Below are 19,970 nucleotides of genomic sequence, written 5' to 3'. Positions count from 1 at the left end.
ATTGAATTGGAACCCACATACAAATCACTCTGACACAGAACCGTAAGTACTAAAAACTCAATAGACACACTGAACTGGACCCCATCTGCAAACCACTCAGACACTAAACCGAAAGTACTAAAAAACAGAGACACATAAACACTAAGCAGGACAGACCACCAGCACCCTATTGAAACTGCACTGACAATGTCACCAAGCAAGAAGACAAAACGTCTGCAGGACAACACACCAGCTCGGCAAATGAATCTATGAATCATCCACAACATGAGCTACAAAACTTTTCAAAAAACTCATAATTAAACTCATTTATTTCTGTACAAGAAGCCTGACAGGTAAGATGACCTAGGGCATGGTTGAAAACATTGGACTGAGATTTCATGGCTATTATAGAAACGTAGCTCTGGGAAGGGCAGGACTGGCAGCTTAATGTTACAGGGTGTAGATACTATAGGAGGGATGGAAAGGGAGGCAAGAGAGGAGAGAGAGTGGTATATTTGGTTAGGGATAAAATTATGGCTGGAGTTAGGGAGGTCCGGAGAGTACGCCCTTTGAAGTTATTTTGGTGGAACTGAGAAATACGAAAGGAATGATCACATTATTGAGATTGTACTATAGGCCCCCAATAGTCAGTGGGAAATTAAGAAGCAAATCTTTCAGAAGATCTCAGATATTTGTAAGAATACTAGGGTTGTATTGATAGGAGATTTTAACTTTCCAAACATAGTCTGGGACTGCCATAATGTTAAGGGTTTGGATGAAGAGGAATTTGTGAAGTGTGTACAATAAAACTTTCCTTTTCAGTATGTGGATGTACCTACTAGCGGAGGAGAAAAACGTGACCTTTTTGGGAAATAAGGCCAGGCAAGTGACTGAGGTGTTGGTAGGGTAGCACTTTGGGTCCAGTGATCATAATTCTACTAGTTTTAAAATAGTTATGTAAAAGGATAGACCTGATCTAAAAATTAAAGTTATAAACTGGAGTAAAGCCTATTTTGATAGTTTGGCAACAACTTTCAGAAATTGCTTGGGAGAGGCTATTCACAGATAAAGGGCTGGTTGGAAAATGGGGGGCCTTCAAAAGTAAGATAACAAGAGTCCAGAAGTAGTATGTTCCTGTTAGTGTGATGGACAAGGCTGGTAGGTGTAGAGCATGCTGGATGACTAGAGAAGTTGAGGCTCTGGTCAAGAAAAAGAAGGAGGCATATGGTAGACAGCTGGGATGGAGTGAATCCCTTGAGGAGTATAATTGCAGTAGGAGTATATTCATGAGGGAAATCAGAAGGGCAAAAAGGGGACATGAGAAAACTTTGACAAATAGACTTGAGAATCAAAAAAGATTCTACATATACGTAAAGGGCAAAATAAGGAGAGAATAGGGCCCTTAAACATCAACGAGGCTGACTACATGTGGAACTGCAGGAGATGGGGGAGATAATAATTGAGTGTTTTGCATCAGTATTTACTGTGGAGAAGGATTCGGGAGTGAGAGAACTTGAAGAAATAAACAGTTATATCTTGAAAAGTATATATATTACAGAGGAGGTGCTGAACATCTTAAGTTGCATAAAGGTGAATAAATCCCTAGGATCTGATTAACTATACCCCAGACCTTTATGGGAAGCTAGGGAAGTGATTGCTGGGCCCCTCACTGAGATTTTTGTATCATCAATAGCAATGGATGAGGTGGAGACTGGAGGGTGGCTAATATGGTGAAGTTATTTAATAAAGGTGGTAAGGAAAAGCCAGGGAACTATAGAGCAGTGAGTCTGACTTTAATGGTAGGTTAATTGTTGGATGGGACTATGAGGGATAGGGTGTATTTGGAAAGACAAGGGCTGATTATGGATAGTCAAAATGGCTTTGTGCATGGGAAATTGCATCTCACCAACTTGATTGAGTTTTTTGAAGAAGTGACAAAGAAGTTTGATGAGGGCAGAACAGTGGACATTGGCTATATGGACTTCAACAAGGTGTTCAAGAAAGTTCCGCTTGCAAGATTAGTTAGCAAGGTTAGATCATGAGGAATCCAGGGAGAGCTACCATTTGGATACAAAACTAACTTAAAGGTCGGAGCCAAAGGGTGGTAGTGGAGGGTTGTTTTTCAGACTGGAGGCCTGTGACCAGCAGTGTTCCACAAGATTCACTGCTAGGTCCATTGTGTTCTGTCATTTATACAAATGATTTGGATGTGAGCATAGGAGGCATGGTTAGAAATTTTGCAGATGACACCAAAATAGATGGTGTAACGGTCAGTGATGAAGGTTACCTCAGAGTGCAATGGGACCTTCATCAGAAGGGGCAATGGACCAAGGAGTGGCAGATAGAGTTAATTTAGACAAATATGAGGTGGTCCATTTTGGAAAGGCAAATCAGAACGGGACTTATGCACTTAATGGTAAGGTCCTAGGGAGTGTTGCTAAATAAAGAGACCTTGGAGTGCAGGTTCATAGTAATTGAAACTAGAGTCGCAGATAGACAGGATAGTGAAGGAGGCGTTTGCTGTGCTTTCCTTTATTGGTCAGAGCATTGAGTATAGGAGTTGGGAAGTCATGTTGCAACTGTATGGGACATTGGTTAGGCCATTTTTGGAATGCTGCATTCAGTTCTGGTCTCCCTGCTATAAACAAGATATTAAACTCAAAAGGGTGTGGAAATGATTTACAACAGTGTTGCTCGAGTTGGAGGCTTTGAACTATAGGGAGAGGTTGAATAGGCTAGAGCTGCTTTCCCTGGAGCTTCAGAGGCTGAGGAGTGACCTTATAGAGGTTTATAAAATCATGAGGGGCATGGATAAGGTGAATAGCCAAGATTCTTTCATTAGATTAGATTAGATTACTTACAGTGTGGAAACAGGCCCTTCAGCCCAACAAGTCCACACCGACCCGCCGAAGCACAACCCACCCATACATTTACCCCATACCTAACACTACGGGCAATTTAGCATGGCCCATTGACCTGACCTGCACATCTTTGGACTGTGAGAGGAAACCGGAGCACCCCGAGGAAACCCACGCAGACACAGAGAGAACGTGCAAACTCCATACAGTCAGTCGCCTGAGGCGGGAATTGAACCCGGGTGCTAACCACTGTGCCACTGTGCTGCCCACAACACTCCCTAGGACCTTACCATTAAGTGCATAAGTCCTGTCCTGATTTGCCTTTCTAAAATGGGCCACCTCATATTTGTCTAAAATTAACTCTATCTGCCACTCCTTGGTCCATTGGCCCATCTGATGAAGGTCCCATTGCACTCTGAGGTAACCTTCATCACTGACCGTTACACCATCTATTTTGGTGTCATCTGTGGGTAGGGGAGTCCAAAACTAGAGGGCATAAGTTTAAGGTGAGACGGGAAAGATATAAAAAGGATCTGAAGGGTAACTTTCTCAAGCAGAGGGTGGTGCATGTGTGGAATGAGCTGTCAGAGAAAACAGTTGAGGCTGGTAAAATTACAACACTCAAAATGCATTTGGATGGGTACATAAATAGGAAGGGTTTAGAGGGATATTGTCCAAATGCTGGCAAATGGATCTAGATTAATTTAGGGTATCTGGTCAGCTTGGACAGGTTAGACTGAAGGATCTGTTTCCGTGCTGCACAACTCTATGACTTGGTGATTAATGCAACTTTGAAAGTTCTCATAGGTGCGAAGTCTTTCTGGAGTCTCGACTTGGCCCACAGTTATAACCAGCTACCCGTCATTGAATGAAACAATATTCTGAAAAGCAATGTGGGGACTTTATGAATGCATAAAAATGCCATTTAAATTTTAAGAAGCCCCCTTCACAGTTTCACAAATGCAATGGATAAAGTTTTTGGCACCCTTAGTTTCCAATCCCACCTCGATTACCTAGATGACATACTCACTTCTGTTCAACATTTGAGGAGATCCTTATAAAACTAGGTACAGTCTTAGACCTTCTAGTTGTGAGTTAACTTGTAGGTCAAACCAGAGAAGTGCCAACATTTCTAGAGTAAAGCATGGTACCAAGCAAGGCATTGCACATGACAATGAGAAAGTCCAAGCATTGGAGGATCGGTCTTGGCCTAAGATGGGAAGGGACCTCTGTGGGCTTCTTGGTCTAGCTGGTAACAACAGAAGTTTTATGCAAGGATGTGCACAGTTGGCCATCCCTCTCTATTGTTTGCTAAGGAGTGGGAAATGATGTTTGAGATGTGACATTTCACACAGCATCACAGGAGTTGGAAGCATGTGAAGACTCTTTTGCACCCTCAAACAGAGGATAACTTCATACCTGTCCTTGGCTAACCAGATTCCCATTTACTTTTCATACTGGAAACTGATGCCAGTTTCATTGGCCTGTCACAGGTTCAAGGCCAGAAAAGAACAATCATCTCTCTCAGGTAGAGTCTCAAGCTAAACAAGAGGAATATGGGACATTGCTCCAGTATGGACTCAAGCTGTTAATTTTGAAGTGGGTTATTTCCTGGACATTCATAGACTATCAAATAATTGGAAAGTTTGTAAGTGCTTAAACACCAGAACCCACTCAACTGCTTTCAAACATTCCTAATGACCTAATGGGCCATTGAACACATGCTGTTTCAATTCCAAATCCAGTATAGATCAGGCAAAAGGAATGCTGCTGTGTTTAGTTGGAGACCAACCACAGGAGGGATCCAGCCCCTGCCTGTCTGGAAAGGGCTGTGGCTGACATGCCTTTTCTCATGCCTGAAATCAAAGGCAGCCATCCCTCCCCAATGAGCTGGGACTTTTGGACTAAGATTCAGCGGACTACCACCAAGGCATTTATGAGTGAGGTCCAAACACCACATCCAGATATGTAGACCCTGGTGTGATTTCACCTTTGAAAACTATCTTGAGAGAGGATCTCAAAATTTCAGTTGATTAATGTGGATATTGGTAGGTTATTGGAAGGCCCAACATCCACACAACCCAGTGCCAGCTGTTAAGGGAGTCCCAACAGGCACAAAAACAGCTGAGGTGATAGAAAGGAGTCAGGAAGATGTAATCCTCTATCAGCCAATTCATGACAAGGGAAGAGAGGTGAAGCAACACATCCTTTCCAACAGCTTCAAGTGTCACTGTTGGTAGCAATCCATGAACAATCAGGACACTAAATGACAGAAGATCAAGTGCCCTGCTCTGACAGTGGAGTTACTAGTCTGGGAAGCCTGCTCATATTGATGATTACCACTGAAATTGTGAGAGATGTATTTTGACCAAGCGGCAAAGATGTATGGGATCCCTGGTAGACAAGAGACTTCTTGAGGTCCTTGCAATGGATTTTACAGTTGTTGACTCCCGTAGTAATGGGACTGACCTAACCCCCTCAAAATATATTAAGAAGATAACCTAGACCCTAACTTTTCCTTGTTTTAGGGACAAGTGCCAGGTATTTTGGATGCAATTCAATTGGTCAAACTACAAGTCTTGAAGTACAACACATAAGACCATAAGACCATAAGACAAAGGAGTGGAAGCAAGGCCATTCGGCCCATTGAGTCCACTCCACCATTTAATCATGGCTGATTACAATTCTACTTACCCACATTCTCCCCATAGCCCTTATTTCCTGCAAGATCAAGAATTTATCAATCTCTTCCTTGAAGACACCCAATGTCCTGCTCCACTATACTCCGTGGCAATGAATTCCACAAGCCCACCACTCTCTGGCTGAAGAAATGTCTCCTCATTTCCATTCGAAATTGACCCATTCTAATTTTAAGGCTGTGCCCACGGGTCCTCATCGCCCCGCCTAACGGAAACAATTTCTCAGCATCTAACCTTTCTAAGCCATGCATTATCTTGTAAGTTTCTATTAGATCTCCCCTCAACCTTCTAAATTCTAATGAATACAATCCCAGGATCCTCAGCCAATCATCATATGTTGTGAGGGCGAACGGTACATGATTATGTATTGCATCAGTAACAATGGATCTGGAACTTTTGCATTTTTCTGCTAGAATGTTTGAGGGAAGACATTACACTTGCTGTCACACAGAAGCTGGGAGCAGAAGCTAAATGATCACAATGTTCCAAAGGAAATTAGAGAAACATTTAATGAGAAAAAAGTAAAGGACCTAGAGAAATGAAACCAACAAGGTGGAGCTGGAAACAAAATTAATACAATAAATTAATCCATCTGCCTTTTATACTTATATCTCCAGTGGTCTGTAATTCAAAAGTGGGTGAGGAAGAGCATCAATGAATTGGGAACAAGTGGAATGAACAGGTTGAGGACTCAAGTGGCAAATAGCAAGTGTGATACTCTTTTCCTAAATGCAAAGAAATAAGAATGGAAAAAGGAAATTTACAAATGGTAGTAGGATCAGTAATTACAAGTGTATTATGTTTTTTTGCAAATGACTTCTTGAAGTCATCTCCCTAATGTATAACAGCATTGAAGAAGGCAAGCAAGATGCTGTAACAAAGATTAAACACTTGAGCTATAAGAAATGAAAAAAATTCTGGAAATGCTTCTACTGCTTCTCAGAGAATGGGATGGTGAGATTTGAGAGCATTTCAAGGTACTAAAGAACAAGAATATTAAATAATTTTTACATTTATTAAATTCCCACAAATCTTAGGCACAATCCCAAAATCAGAAGAGGCAAAGTTAACAAAGAGTTTAAACAGAATGAATAAAAGTACCTGTATTTACGTGACACCTTTCAAAACTGCAGGACTTCCCAAAGTGCTTTACAAAAGATTGATTACTTTTTCAAGGTGTGGTTACTGTTGTAACATTGGAACTGTGACAACCAATTGTGTACAGTAGGGTACCACAAAACAGAAATAGAAAAATGACCAGATAATGTGTGTTAGTGATGTTGGCTGTGGAATAAATACCAATAGAACTTCCCTATTCTGCATAGGAAAAACCAGTTTGCAAAATCACTGTGATTTTAACTACTTTGGTCATTTCTGGTTGCAAGGCATTGAGGTAGCCATCTTTCGCCTACTTCTTCCAAACATTGAGCCATGTATTCAGTGATTACCAGTGTTGTCCTGTCTTCTCTAAATATAGCCATTTCTATTATAGAATCCCTACAGTGAAAGCAGAACATTTGGCCCATTGAGTTCACACCAACCCTTCAAATCACATCCCATCCAGACTCACAGACTTTCCCATCGCTAATCCACTTAGCCTGTACATTTACCATGGCCAATTCATCTAAACTGCATATCTTTGGACTGTGAGAGGAAACCAGATCATCCGCAGGAAATCCACGCAGACATGGGGTGAATGTGCAAACTCAACACTAGACAGTCATCCAAGGAATCAAATCTGGGTTCCTGACACTCTGAGGCAGCAATGCTAACCACTGAGCTTCTGTGCTCCAATGGCTAGATTGTGAAGGACATAGCATACCAGTACCTGTCAAGCATATTAGAGATAGCTTCACATCAGTCCAGATACATGAATCAATGTTTGGGAACCCTCTGGTGTTCTTCATTATAAATTTTGATGGTTCTATTACTTGGATCAATCCTACATTGTTCTGGTTCAGTGGTGTTTAGGAAGAGTGTTATGCACCATATATGTAAGCAACATTTCTTTCTCAGCTATCGAAACAGAAAATGCCACAGAAACTCAACAGGTCTAGTAACACTTGTGGAGGCCAAAATATTATTCACATTTCAAGTGGAATGTGACTCTTCCTGAAGATATCTGGGCAAAAGATGGATTTAAGCTGTAGAAAAAAAAAGGAGCAAGTGGAACAGATGGTAAAGGTGCACCAGAGCAAAAGGCAAAGGGAGTACTAATGGAAGAAGCAAATTGTCACATTTTGGATGAGTTATATATTGGATATGACAGATGGAAGCATCATTAGTTGTCTCGGCAAATATGTACACATTACCGTATTCATGAATATGTTGACTAGTCTTTAGTGCCCTGTTGACAACAGGGGAAGTGATGGCTTAATGGTATTATCACAGTACTGCTAATCCAGATTCAAAATGTGCTGTGGCAATGATGGAATTTGAATTCAATAAAAATCTGGAATTAAGAAACTAATGATGACTATGACCTTATTATCCATTGTGCCCTTTAGGGAAGGAAATTGCCATCCTAACCTGGTCAGGCCGACACGTAACTCGAGACCCTCAACAATGTGGTTAACTGTCAAGGGATGGGCAATAAATGCTGGTCTAGCCAATGATGTCCTCATCCCATTAATGAATAAAAAAAGTGTGTAGATGCTTTGGATGTGAGAGAAGCCAGCCACTGGTAAAAAATGCTGACCTCCCTCATATTGATCCTTATTATCAGTTAGGAAGGTGATGTCCCTCTACATTTACTTAGGCACAAGGGTCAGTGTTTGCCTGGTTCCACCTTTATGTATTCAATGATATCCAGAATATCTTCTATAATAATATCCATTTCCACCCCTACATTAATAACATTTGAGTTCCCTAAGGACCTATCTTTTGTCCCTTATTTCACATCTTCATGCTGCCCACTGCCAACATGATTCAAAATCAAGTTTCGCATCTACAGTGACAGTAGACAGGTTTTCTTTGATACCTATAACATCCAACATCCAGTGCCTCTGTAATGTCAAGCTCTTTCTCTGAATTTCAGTACTGTATCAGCCAAGATAGGTCAGAATGTCTGATCCAAATAAGCACTATTTATAGAAGTGCTGTGCACATGAGACAAAAAAAGAATAACAATTTAAACTTAGTCTGGTAAGTTAACAATCATGGATACATGATTATAAGGTAAGGCAAGCCTAGGAATGAAATATAACTGATTGTAAAATAAATTATTCATTTTAAATCTGAGACCAATAGATTTTTGTTGTCCAGGGTATTAAAGGATATGGGGCAAAGGTTGATATATGGCATTAGGTCATAAATAAGCATTCACCCCATAGTATGACAGAAAAGGTTCAAGAGGCTAACTAGCTGCCCTCTGTTTCTAGATACATGTGTTCCCAATAAGGTGGGATGTTTAAAGAAGGGACAGACACTAGTGAGGTATATGGACAGGCAAAAGTGTAATTTGGTGAGAAGAATCATACCATGACTATAACAGTCTTGGGTCTACAAATTCCTGAGATCTTTGTATTTCCAAAACTCTGACCATTGTATATCGCCCCCTTTCTTTCCATCAGCAACATTCAGCTCTACTGGCCCTACACCATGGAATTTCTTGCATGGATTTCTCATTGCTTTGAGATCCCTCTTGGAACCTGATTCTTTAAACAAAGCTCATGCTTCCCATTCAATATCTCTCTCTCTACAGCCCAATTAGCCAAAAGTGAAAATCAGTAAGTACAAATATCTTCCATACAAATTTCACTACATTAGTACCTCATCAAGAGACTCAGCATTCACATGCATGGAAGATCATGATTTTATTAGGTATACATGCTAATATACAGTAAATGCAGCAGAAGAAAGGTAGGGCTTGTCTATTAAAATGAAAGTGCATTTTTCACAATGTGGTAAGTCATAACTTACAGCTGAACAACTGCTTCACTATTTAACATCTTAAAATGTTTGCATTGGAGTTTTATTCTTCCAGATAATAAGCTCTGCTGGGGAGATAATTAATATTGAAATTACATGTTTGTTAATTTTTCATTCCATCCCCTTTAGCACTCTTCAAATGTTCCTTTACTACTATTTGTTTTGCTTTCTATGCATGATTTATTATTGAATTAAATATTCCAACTGGCACCACCTAGATGAGACAGGACTTTGCTTGTGCCCTGTTTCTATATCCCCCATAGAGGACACTTTGTTATTTTTGACACTCACAGCCGTAAATCAATGTGTAAAAATCTACAAAAAGTCAGTGGACAACTATAAGTGCAATGAATAGCGAGTGCTGTTGTTAGGTGCAAATTCTGGCCCAAAGCCATAATTCCAAGTTGCGTCTGCAATACTGATCTGATTACTGTAGTTATGCATGATAGGCTGAGACATGTAGATGATCACCCCCTGTAACATCCTAGCATCCTAGAAAGTAAAGACTATAATGATCTTCAGAGCGACAGGGATGGTATAGCAGTGTGGTGCAATAGACAACAGGCATCTAGAAAAGCCTGATGGTAAATAATAGCTTCTTAATACAACACTCTTCAGAGATCCAGAAAAGCGGCAGATCTGTAGATCGGCTATTTTAAATTTGATCTCCTATGAGCAATGCTTACATTCCCCAAACAACATCTTTTATTTCCATTTGTTAGGTGGAGCTTCAGTTGTTGCTGATTTGCTGAGACTGCTGTGGTTTCATGTACAGTTCCCCTTCCTCCATTAGATTGAATGTGGCTTAAAAGCCCCCATGATAAGGCATGAGAGTTCTATTCTTTCTCATAAATAGCTAATCAGGAAGTTAGAAATTCTGCTGATAAACAAAATAGCACAATGGAACATCATCCCTAATATCCTTGTAGTTAGTAAACAGGATTTGAGAAGTCAGGTGATGAGTTACTAGCCATAAAATTACCAGATTCTGACCTACTCTTACAGCCACAGAATTTATATGGCTGAACCAGTTCAGTTTCTTGTCAATGGTAACCTCCAGGATGTTGGGAAACATTCAGCAATGCTATTGACATTGAATGTCAATGTGCCATGGTTGGATTCAGTCTCGCTGGCGATAGTCATCGCTTAGCACTTATGTGGTGTGAATGTTTCTTGCCACTCATTACCACAAGTCCAAATGACTACATCAGTATCTGAAGAGTTACCCGTGGTGCTAAAATTCATCAGCCTCATCAGCAAACATCTCTAAACTAATTTTAAGATGGAGGAAGGTCATTTAGAAAGCAGTTGAAGATGGTTGGAATTAGGACACTATCTGAGGAACTCCAACAATGATGCCCCATGATGATTAACCACCAACAATCATGCCATCTTCTTGGTGCTCTGTATGACTCCAACCTGCAAGACTTTTGTTCTGAATACTATTTACTCCAATCACACCAAGGTTCCTTCATATCATACTCAGTCAAATCTTCCTTGATGTCAAGGCCTATCATTTTCCCTTCCCTTTAGAGTGTAACCCCTTTCTTTTCAGCTCTTTTGAACCAAGATCATAGTGAGACCAGGAGCTGACTAGGTCTGGCAGGACCCAAACTGTGCATCAATGAGCAGGTTAATGTTGAGTAAATGCTGCTTCATTGCACTGTTAATGACAACTTCCAGCATATTGCTGAGAGTAGAGTGACAGGATAGTAATTGGCTGAGGTGAATTGGTCCTTTTATTTTGGACAGGACATACCTGGACAATTTTTCACATTGCAGGGTAGATGCCAGAGTTGTAACTGTGCTGCAACAGATTGGCTAGAGTTTCATATTGTTCTGGAAGACTAAGGAAGACAAATCTTCAGTACTAGAATACCTTTAGAATCCATAGCCTTTGTATTTTCCTGTGTTTTCAGCTATTACTTGATACTATATAGACTAAACCAAATTAACTGTAAACTGGCATCTGTGATGTTAGGGACCTCTGGAGGAGGCCAATATTGATCATCCACTCAACACTTCTAGCTGAAGATTATTGCAATTTTTCAGCATTATTTTCTGCACTGATGTACTGAGCACCCCATGATGAGAAGGGGGATATTCACAGAGACCGCTGTTCCAGTGATTTGTTTAGTTGTCCAGCATCATCAAGCTTTTTATTGTGGTAAAGTTTCACTCCGTTTATCACTTGCTGATCCTGCTTTTGACTTACAAATAATCCTCTGTTGTAGCTTCACTTTTAACACTGCCTGATTATCCTCCTGCCATTCCTTCCTGCACTCTTCACTGAACTAGATTGAACCCTTGACTGGGTGGGTAATGATAGAGTAGGAGATATGCTATGCCATGACATTGCAGATTGTAGGGCAATATATCCTTTGACAACTAGGAACCATTGGCAAATTTATGTCATTCTGTTTATAAGAGGAGAGATGAGCTATTCCTGATTTGAGTGAATGTCAGAAAGCCCAGGAAAATCTGAAGCAGATTTAACAGCATCCATTCCCCATTTGCTTCAGTTGCTGTGGTTTAAGATTCTTCAGTCTATGAAACTCTCCTGACATATTAACATGGATTGCCAACAGTGTTGTCTGACCTATCACTGAAACTCTCATTTTTCTGGGATCAGCCAAGTTTCAAATTTTGTGGCACAATCCCAGCGTTATTATTGTTCATGTTTGAAGAATAGTTGTTGCTGTCAGACAAAGAATGATGATAAATGCAGTCAGAGCGCTTCTGAAATTTTTGTTAATTACTAGGTTTATCGAAGTGGCACCACTACTAATGTAGACCTATCCATTCATTTCCCAACCCATTCCATAACTTTCAGCCTTTGTTTTTGAGATGCTGTGGCACCTGTACAAGCACTGTACAGCGGTATTCCAAATGCCGCATTTACCAAGGCATTAAAATTGTTAGTATACAACAGGCAAAAGTGATGGGCCAAAAGATCATAAGAAAAGGATTTAGAATTAAGATCATGGCAGATCTGAATGCGATTTTCACTCCATTTTCCTGCTTTCCTCGACAATCAAAAAACTATCTAAGCCAGTCTTAAATGTATTCAATGCCCTAGCATCCTCTGCTTTCTGGGCTTAAGAATTTCGAAGTCTAATAACATTCTGAGAGAAGAAATGCCTGTTCATTATCTGACTTAAATGGAAGCTCCCACATTTTAAAACTGTATCCGTTAGTTTTAAGAAGAGGAAACATCCTCTTTGCTAAGCCCCCTTCATCCCCATGCACTTCAAGAAGATGGCTTTCCATGTATCAACTAATTAACTAAACGGCTCAACTAACTAACTAAACTGCTTAAATATACCTTACAAGACAATCCGATGAATCAACTAAGTGATAGATTCTTATTAAGCCCGGTACAATTATATCAGAACTTCTCATCTTTTATAGTCCATCCCAGTTGCATTTTAGACTAGTGTTCTATTTGCCTTCTATTTGTCTATTCCTGTATTCCAGTGATTTGTATAAAACAACATACAGTTCCCTCTCTATCAGATTTTTGCAATCTCTCTCCGCTTAAGTAATATTCTACTTTTCTAGCCAAAGTGAACAAGTTACATTTTTTTTCCATAGTACGCTCATCTGCCTAATGTTTGCCCATTCATTCATCTTATATATATTTTTTTTTATGGCTTCTTCAGAACTTGATTTCCAAATTATATAGGTTAATTTGCAAATCTAGCAATTACACACTCAGTCCCTTCATCCAAGTATTAAACACGGATTTTAAATAGTTGAGGCTCTACCAGAGATCCCCGAGCCACTCTACTAGCTATAGATTGGCAAGCCAAAAATTATAATTTAACAGGCTGTGTTTCATGTGAACTAACTAATCATCTATGCAAATTAATAGCTACTCAAATACAATGAGCTCTTCTTTGGCAGAAATTATTTATGTGCCACCTTATTTAAAAACTATTGGAAATCCAGATACATTATGTCTCCTAGTTCTACATTATCTGCCCTGCTTGTTACTTCTTCAACGAATGCCTATAAATTAGTCAAACAATGGCTCCCACAAAGGATAGATAATATTACTCAGTAGCTCTTTGTTTGTATCCCTACATCTGGACAAGAATTTTGAATTGAAAATTGAATGCCTAAAATATTGATTGTGAAACTGATGTACATTTGTTGGATGCACTTTCTGCACTAAAATTAGAAAATAAACTATAGAAATACTTTGAAGGTTCCTTCCTGGAGCCATCAAAGGGAAAAATAATGGTTTGGGACATCTGGATGCAGAGTAACAATGAGAAATGAAAGGAATAAAAGTAATTAACCAAAATTACCTCCTACTTTTATTATTTCCTAGTTTATAGATAAAAGTGGAGCCAGCTTATACTTGGATCACATCCTCTCCCTTGAGTTTCATTTTTGGTTGATTTCCTTCCAGGTGACACAAATTCTCTAAACACTTAAGTCACAAAACACAGATGAATTCCTAACAGCTTTTTCTGCCCTGTGCTAGCACATAGCATCTAAATGTTAACTTTGCCTTCCAATCTCCCACACTACATTCCAGACACCTTTTGCTGATTTGAAATGGAAGTATGCCTAGGCAGGTTGTTGCAGGAAAAAGGGCTTTAAAATCATAGTGGGGGGGGGGGGGGGGCGCAGGTGGATGAAAGGTAATTTAAATATCCTTTGGGGATGGAGGAACAAAGTATGAGTTGATCAAAATCCACTAAATGCAATTACAATGAAAACTGAAATATATTTTAGTATTGCGGGGAAGGTGTGAACTCTAATTGAATTTTAACAGGGAGTAATAAAAATTAAGGATCAAGGTTATGGCAGTTTCTTGCAAAATTGATGTGCAAATATGTTAGTTTGTTCTCCAAAAATAATAAAGCTATCGTGAAAGTAATAATGAATGCATAGATGAAGTTACTGTTGTTAACATCGGAGTCATGATGTTTCAACGGAATTTGGGATTCATCAAGTCATGACTTGCCCCAAGCACAAGCATTCAAAGGAAGAACAGCTTTTTTTCTGTAACAAGAGGCAATTATTAATTGGAAAGCTAAATCTCAAACTTTCTCTATTTAGGTACTCATTCAAGCTGGGTCTCACTTTTCCTTTCAATTTAATAATTTCTGTATGCCTGCTGTTAATCTTTTTGGCACTGATGGAAAATTATTTTCTAGACTAGAATCACATTAAGACTTAACTTCAATCTAATTCATGAGCTTTGTTCCAAAATAATTTTGGCAGAGTTGCACTTAACGGCAATCCTGAACATTCTGCTATTGGTAGGTGTTATTCTGGTTAAGATTTCCAGTGTTTTAAAACTCCTATACGGTCTTAAAAATAATTTGGTGTTTGTTTATAAACATAAGAACTCAAAGCTGCGTTTCCAAAAATGAAGTTCAACCTTCTTTTTTACAAAACTGCTGAGATGAAACTAAAACAAAAATAGTGTAATAATGGGGGCATGGTTTTGGTATGCAAGAGGGGGATGCTTCTCTTTGCTGTAACAACTGCATTGTCTGGGAAAATGCCAGTTTTTCACTGCCTCCTTGCAATTAATTTAATTTGTATTACGTGGGAATTTAATGTCATTCGTTCACCATATGCCACATTGCCTGGTAAACATTTTATTCCCTTCATAAATCTTCTTTTTTCAGAATGCTGCAATATTAAACTTAGATAACAATATTCAGCAGCATTTGAAAAACTATATAACTTGGAAGCAACCACACCAAGGAAAGTACTGACTTTATAGAGGGCAATGGAAGATGTTTTGTAGCAAGCTTTAGTCATTAACAGAACATTGTGGATTTGTCCAGAATGTGTCAGCAGTTTGGATACAAATGGTGGTGAATAATGTGGATTTCTCATGAAAAGCCTAACTTAAGTAAATGAACATTCCTGGGGAGAAAAAAAAATCCTCAAGTATAATTCAATGATCAAAACCATTCTTTAGAAAGTACAAAATTAAACCGTTCAATAAGTTTTAACAGGACTTGTCGTTTTTCAAGGTGATGCCAATCAGCCATTGATACATTTTGGATTCCACAATCTAAATGATGAAGTTTTAAAATATGACAAAGGAGAAAATTAGCAAAAGAATGAAGATATGTACCATGTTTTAAATACATTGCAATATTGCACTCATGTCAGTAATGCTCTGCAACATCTTGCAAAGACGATTTGCTGGAAAAGTGAGACATCCAAGAAACCAAATTCATGTTCCTTTCCATTAAACAAAACAAAAATCCAATCATTGATGTTAAGCCAAATAGGGATTTAACTTATTTTTTTTCTGTCTAACTCCTTTCCAGTATCGTAAATAAACAAAGTTTTATGATGCTTAAAATTATCTTTCAAAATTTCATATTTGGCCTCAAATGGGATTGTAGGTTATTTTATGGATACATATGGTGAAATTTCAATAATTAGTCTTTACTTGTAATTTTGTTTGTTGTTTTGGTTAAGCTGGATGCTTTCTGGTGAAGACATATGACTTATGCAGAAAACCAACTTTGTTAGTGGTCAATGCCTACATAACTTTACAAAGTCTCCAACACAATTCGGGGTCATTGATAAATCTTTATGGGACAATGTACAGGCATGAGTTCCTTTTCCTTCCCCCTCCTTTCTCCTCCCCTCCCCCCTCCCCAGCGATAAACATGTAAATGCATTGTTTTGTTATATAGTTAGGGTCACACCACAAAAAGGAAAGATCATGTTAGAAACGAAAATATTGAAGAAGCTGCATTTGGATAATCTGATTGGCGAGTATTACTTAACCGAAAGTAAGTTGTTTGTTGGATAATACAGAGCAGTGCCTGGGAAATGTAGGGAATTATCTTTTCACCACCAGGTTTGTGATTTCCTTGAGTTTTTTCTGACTTTTCTCCACATCCCCCGCCACCTCCACCACTCGGGAAAAGAAAACAAACTTCAAACTAGACCAGATGGTTTCCGAAAATAAAGACCAGCTTTATTTTGTCTGTTGACCTTTCACTCGAGACGTAGCTGGAATTAGTATCTTTCGCGCGAAGTAACACAGATCAGGGGGTTTCTAAAAAGACAGGACACTAAGACCAAATCACAGCAGGTACTAGGAGAAGATGAATATCCTGGTGAACAATTCTTGACAGAGTTGTTTGTCTCTTTGGGGACTGAACAAAGATAACATCGGCAAACTAATATTGTTGTCAGCAGGGTGCCAGGAATTTAGATTTATAAAATGGAAACCGAGACATAGACAAACAAAATATTGACGGTTAATGCGGATGTTTGACATTAACAGAGTGGGCCTTCCATAACTATACAAAACAAATTCTAAAAACGTTTATTTGTTCCAAAACCAAATGCAATTATGGTTCAATGTTAACTGTGTCGCATTTCCTTAGTATCCATTAATCTAACGCAGCAGATTGGGTTTAGCTACCCAATGTTTTGGTGTACACGTTCAAAATTATATCGTTTTAAACAGATTTTTTGACTACAATATACCTTATTATTATGTTTGTGTACTGGCAGTGCGGGACTTGTCGTCCGTTGTCACGTACAGAACTGTTCGCTGAATCAATACAGACTTAGTCAAATCTTTCAATCCACAAAGTGCAATTGCATCTAAACGCCGTTTGAAAGACAACAACGCCAAACTTGAAGTAAAAGATTATTTTTCTTTTCGACTTTCATGCAACATTGGAAGTTGGAAGGACCCGTTTTGCAATTCAGCACAAGCTTCATACCCCATTACAGCACGCCTGCTCATGTTTTACACGATTTCGTGGTCTAAACTAACACGGAATAATAACCAGCCATTATTGTTTGCCCTAAAAAATGTTAGCAACCAGGATCCTCGCTATTAGCTGGTCCCCTTGTGTAAAACACAGTGGAAAAGTGTCGTCTTCGTCGCGACGGAATTGAACGCACTGTGCCTTAATTCTAAAGTAAGGTATGGCTCGAGTGAACGCACATTGCGGATTCGTATTGGAAAGTACAAAAAAAGGGCCTTTTACCGATCTCCCTTTCTGAACAATTCACCTGTAACACTGGTCAAATACAACGGAGCCCAGTTCAAGAGACTTTGCGTGCTGAAGTAGTGACTGGAAAACGGGGATGATTAAAGACTCGGGAAGTTTTGTCTGCTGCAGTTATATCCCGGGCTGTATTCGTAGGGGACCTGCGGGAGTGAACATTCCGGGAAAAACTGCGGGAAGCTGGCTAAACTGACTGGGGGCTCCTCCATGGGTGAAGAGTTTACGGCTGGGTTGTTGGGATATAACGGTGTCTGTACGGGCAGTGTCCGAGCCCCTTCGCTCACGGCGAGGTTGCAGCCGCCTGTGGGGCTCTTCTTGGCGGCGCTGCAGGGGAGCCAGGGCTCCGGGAAGTGGGCCAAGCTGCCGCCCAGGGAGCCCAGGCCGCGGTATGAATCGTACGAGGCGAGCTCGCAGCTGCCTTCCTGCTGGATCCGCAGAGCCGAGCCCAGGAAGGGCTCCTGCCCGGAGATCATGTTGCTGTAATCCGGCCCGAGCAGCTCGAAGAACTCGGCGGCCTCGGGGTTGCCCCTCTCCAGGTCCTTGAGGGACATCCCGGAGGTCGAGGTGATCTTCACGTTGGCCGGCTCGGTGAAGAAAGACGGCGGCAAGTTGCGGTTCCTCAGCGGGATCTTCTTGCTGCTCCCGGCGGCTGCAGCCGCCACCAGGGCCCGGTCACCCGCCGCCGATCGCCGGAGATCCCGGACCGAGTCAAACAGCGCCGCCAGGGACTTGCTTTGGAGGCTTGACTGGGAGGCGTCCTTCTTGGGCGGCGGCTTGCACTGGAAATGGCCGGTACCGCCGCCGCCGCTGGAGGAGGAGGACAGAGACACTTGTCTCTTACTGGCCGCCTCCTGGCCCCCTCCTGAACTGGTACTGCCGCCGGAGATCATCCCGGTGCACCTCTTAATCTGCTTCTGCAAATACTTTCTGTGGTTGACTTTCCGCTTGGATTTGACCGGCTTGTCTAAAGCCAGCTTGATGTTGCTGGAGGCTGAGTCGATGAAGTTGAGGAGGGCGCTGGTGGTTTCCTTCAACTCCCCGGAGCTGCCCACCTCTCCCAGCAGGGCCCCGCTGTAAGCACTCTCCACCTCGTACTCCACCGAGGAACCGGGGAAGCAGAAATGGATGAAGTGAGGATTCATGATGGCAGCCTGCACAGCCATCTCCCGCGCCCTTTGCCTCCCGGTGTTAGCAGTGGCCCAGTGCTAGGTTTTCCAGCTCATCCTCCAGGAACCGCTTCGGGAAGTGCTCCAACGTGAGCATGCACCGGCTCTCACTTCAGCCCAAGGCCCCGAGGAGGGCAAAAGCACAAGCAAATCCTTGGGAAACCGCCGCGCTCTCTCCAGCCTCAATCCAGCCCGCTGTTCACTCCCTTAAAGATTGTTCCAAAGAAACTGGGCAATACATCATCGCATGGTCTCAGCCGTCCCGCCCCAACCCTGTGAACAGTGTTTTAATGAATGTGCTTCGCTATAGGCTCCGGCTGCAAAGAATATCCGTTTCCCGTCACTCGAATCAGTGAGTCAAAAGCGACTCAGATCCTATTATAGAGCTGTGAATTCATTAAATCGGACAGCTTAAGGAGGTTGGACACGGTTTGAAGAAGCACTTCATTACTGCAGTATAAAGTTCAGCACCACCAAACTTCAGCCTCGGAAGCAGAGAAAATAAAGCGGCTCGAGTCAAAATAGATTGGCTTTATATGTAAAATATTAATTTTGGACCTCCCCGTATTCTGAATTACTCCTCAATGCTTGGGTGGGATAGAGTGGAGGGTGGTGGTGGTGGCGGGGGTGCTTGTTGACAATTTATGAAGATTTCAGTATTCTCTCAGTCTGTTTTGAATCACTCCCCCTCTCTGCACTTTCTCTGAATTGCCTCGTAAATTCTCCCAAAATACATTAGGGTGTGTTCAGTTCTAAACAAACTTATAAAATCACACCACACCTCTGATGCAATTGAAAGCAATTTCTATTCAGTAAAAGTATCGTGACGGTGGCAAATGCGTCCTAATAATTGTTAACAAATAATTATTGGAAGCCAGTTACTAATATGTCAAAAAAGGAACTCGTAATTTAAAATAACCTCCTCTTGCATTTGGTAGTCATTGCAAAGTTCAGGAGAATAGTTTTTATTATTGTCAAGACAACTTTAAATACATTTCAGGCAACAGTATTCGGGGAATGAGAATATCCGATTCCAAGTTTACCAGAAAGGTTTGGACAATACTCAAGACCGTGTCAAGTGTTAGCCTCCTGCACGCTGTTACCTTCAGCAGGTGCCACTGTGTTGCAGATTTGAAGTCTGCATACCTGCTATTTCTTAAGAGTCGATTCCTTAGCCGCAGGCTCAAAATACACATTCCCATATCAGTGGGAATTTTTCCCAGCTTGACAAGTATTATGGTTAGCCTTTGACGTACAACCGTAAGGGTCTAAATAGAGTCTATTCTTCCCTCGTCTGAAAGGACGCTTTGTGCCAAG

At 40.8% G+C, this 19,970-nt stretch overlaps 1 protein-coding gene across 1 annotated transcript; it reads right to left on the bottom strand.

Annotated features, from left to right (window-relative positions):
• Positions 1 to 16,414: 16,414 nt before the first annotated feature.
• Positions 16,415 to 18,953, bottom strand: LOC132816427 (protein FAM181B). The gene has a single exon (XM_060825998.1). The coding sequence runs from the start codon at positions 18,648 to 18,650 to the stop codon at positions 17,571 to 17,573; it is 1,080 nt and encodes a 359-aa protein (XP_060681981.1). The 5' UTR covers positions 18,651 to 18,953; the 3' UTR covers positions 16,415 to 17,570.
• Between the last annotated feature and the right edge of the window lie 1,017 nt (positions 18,954 to 19,970).

This window comes from Hemiscyllium ocellatum, chromosome 6 (assembly GCF_020745735.1).
Source record: "Hemiscyllium ocellatum isolate sHemOce1 chromosome 6, sHemOce1.pat.X.cur, whole genome shotgun sequence".
NCBI classification, from domain to species: Eukaryota; Metazoa; Chordata; class Chondrichthyes; order Orectolobiformes; family Hemiscylliidae; genus Hemiscyllium; species Hemiscyllium ocellatum.
This window is presented reverse-complemented; position numbering and strand designations above follow the sequence as displayed.

Bases quoted from the DNA above. Each gene is read 5' to 3' on its own strand.
- LOC132816427 (XM_060825998.1), bottom strand. From the start codon at position 18,650: ATGGCTGTGCAGGCTGCCATCATGAATCCTCACTTCATCCATTTCTGC.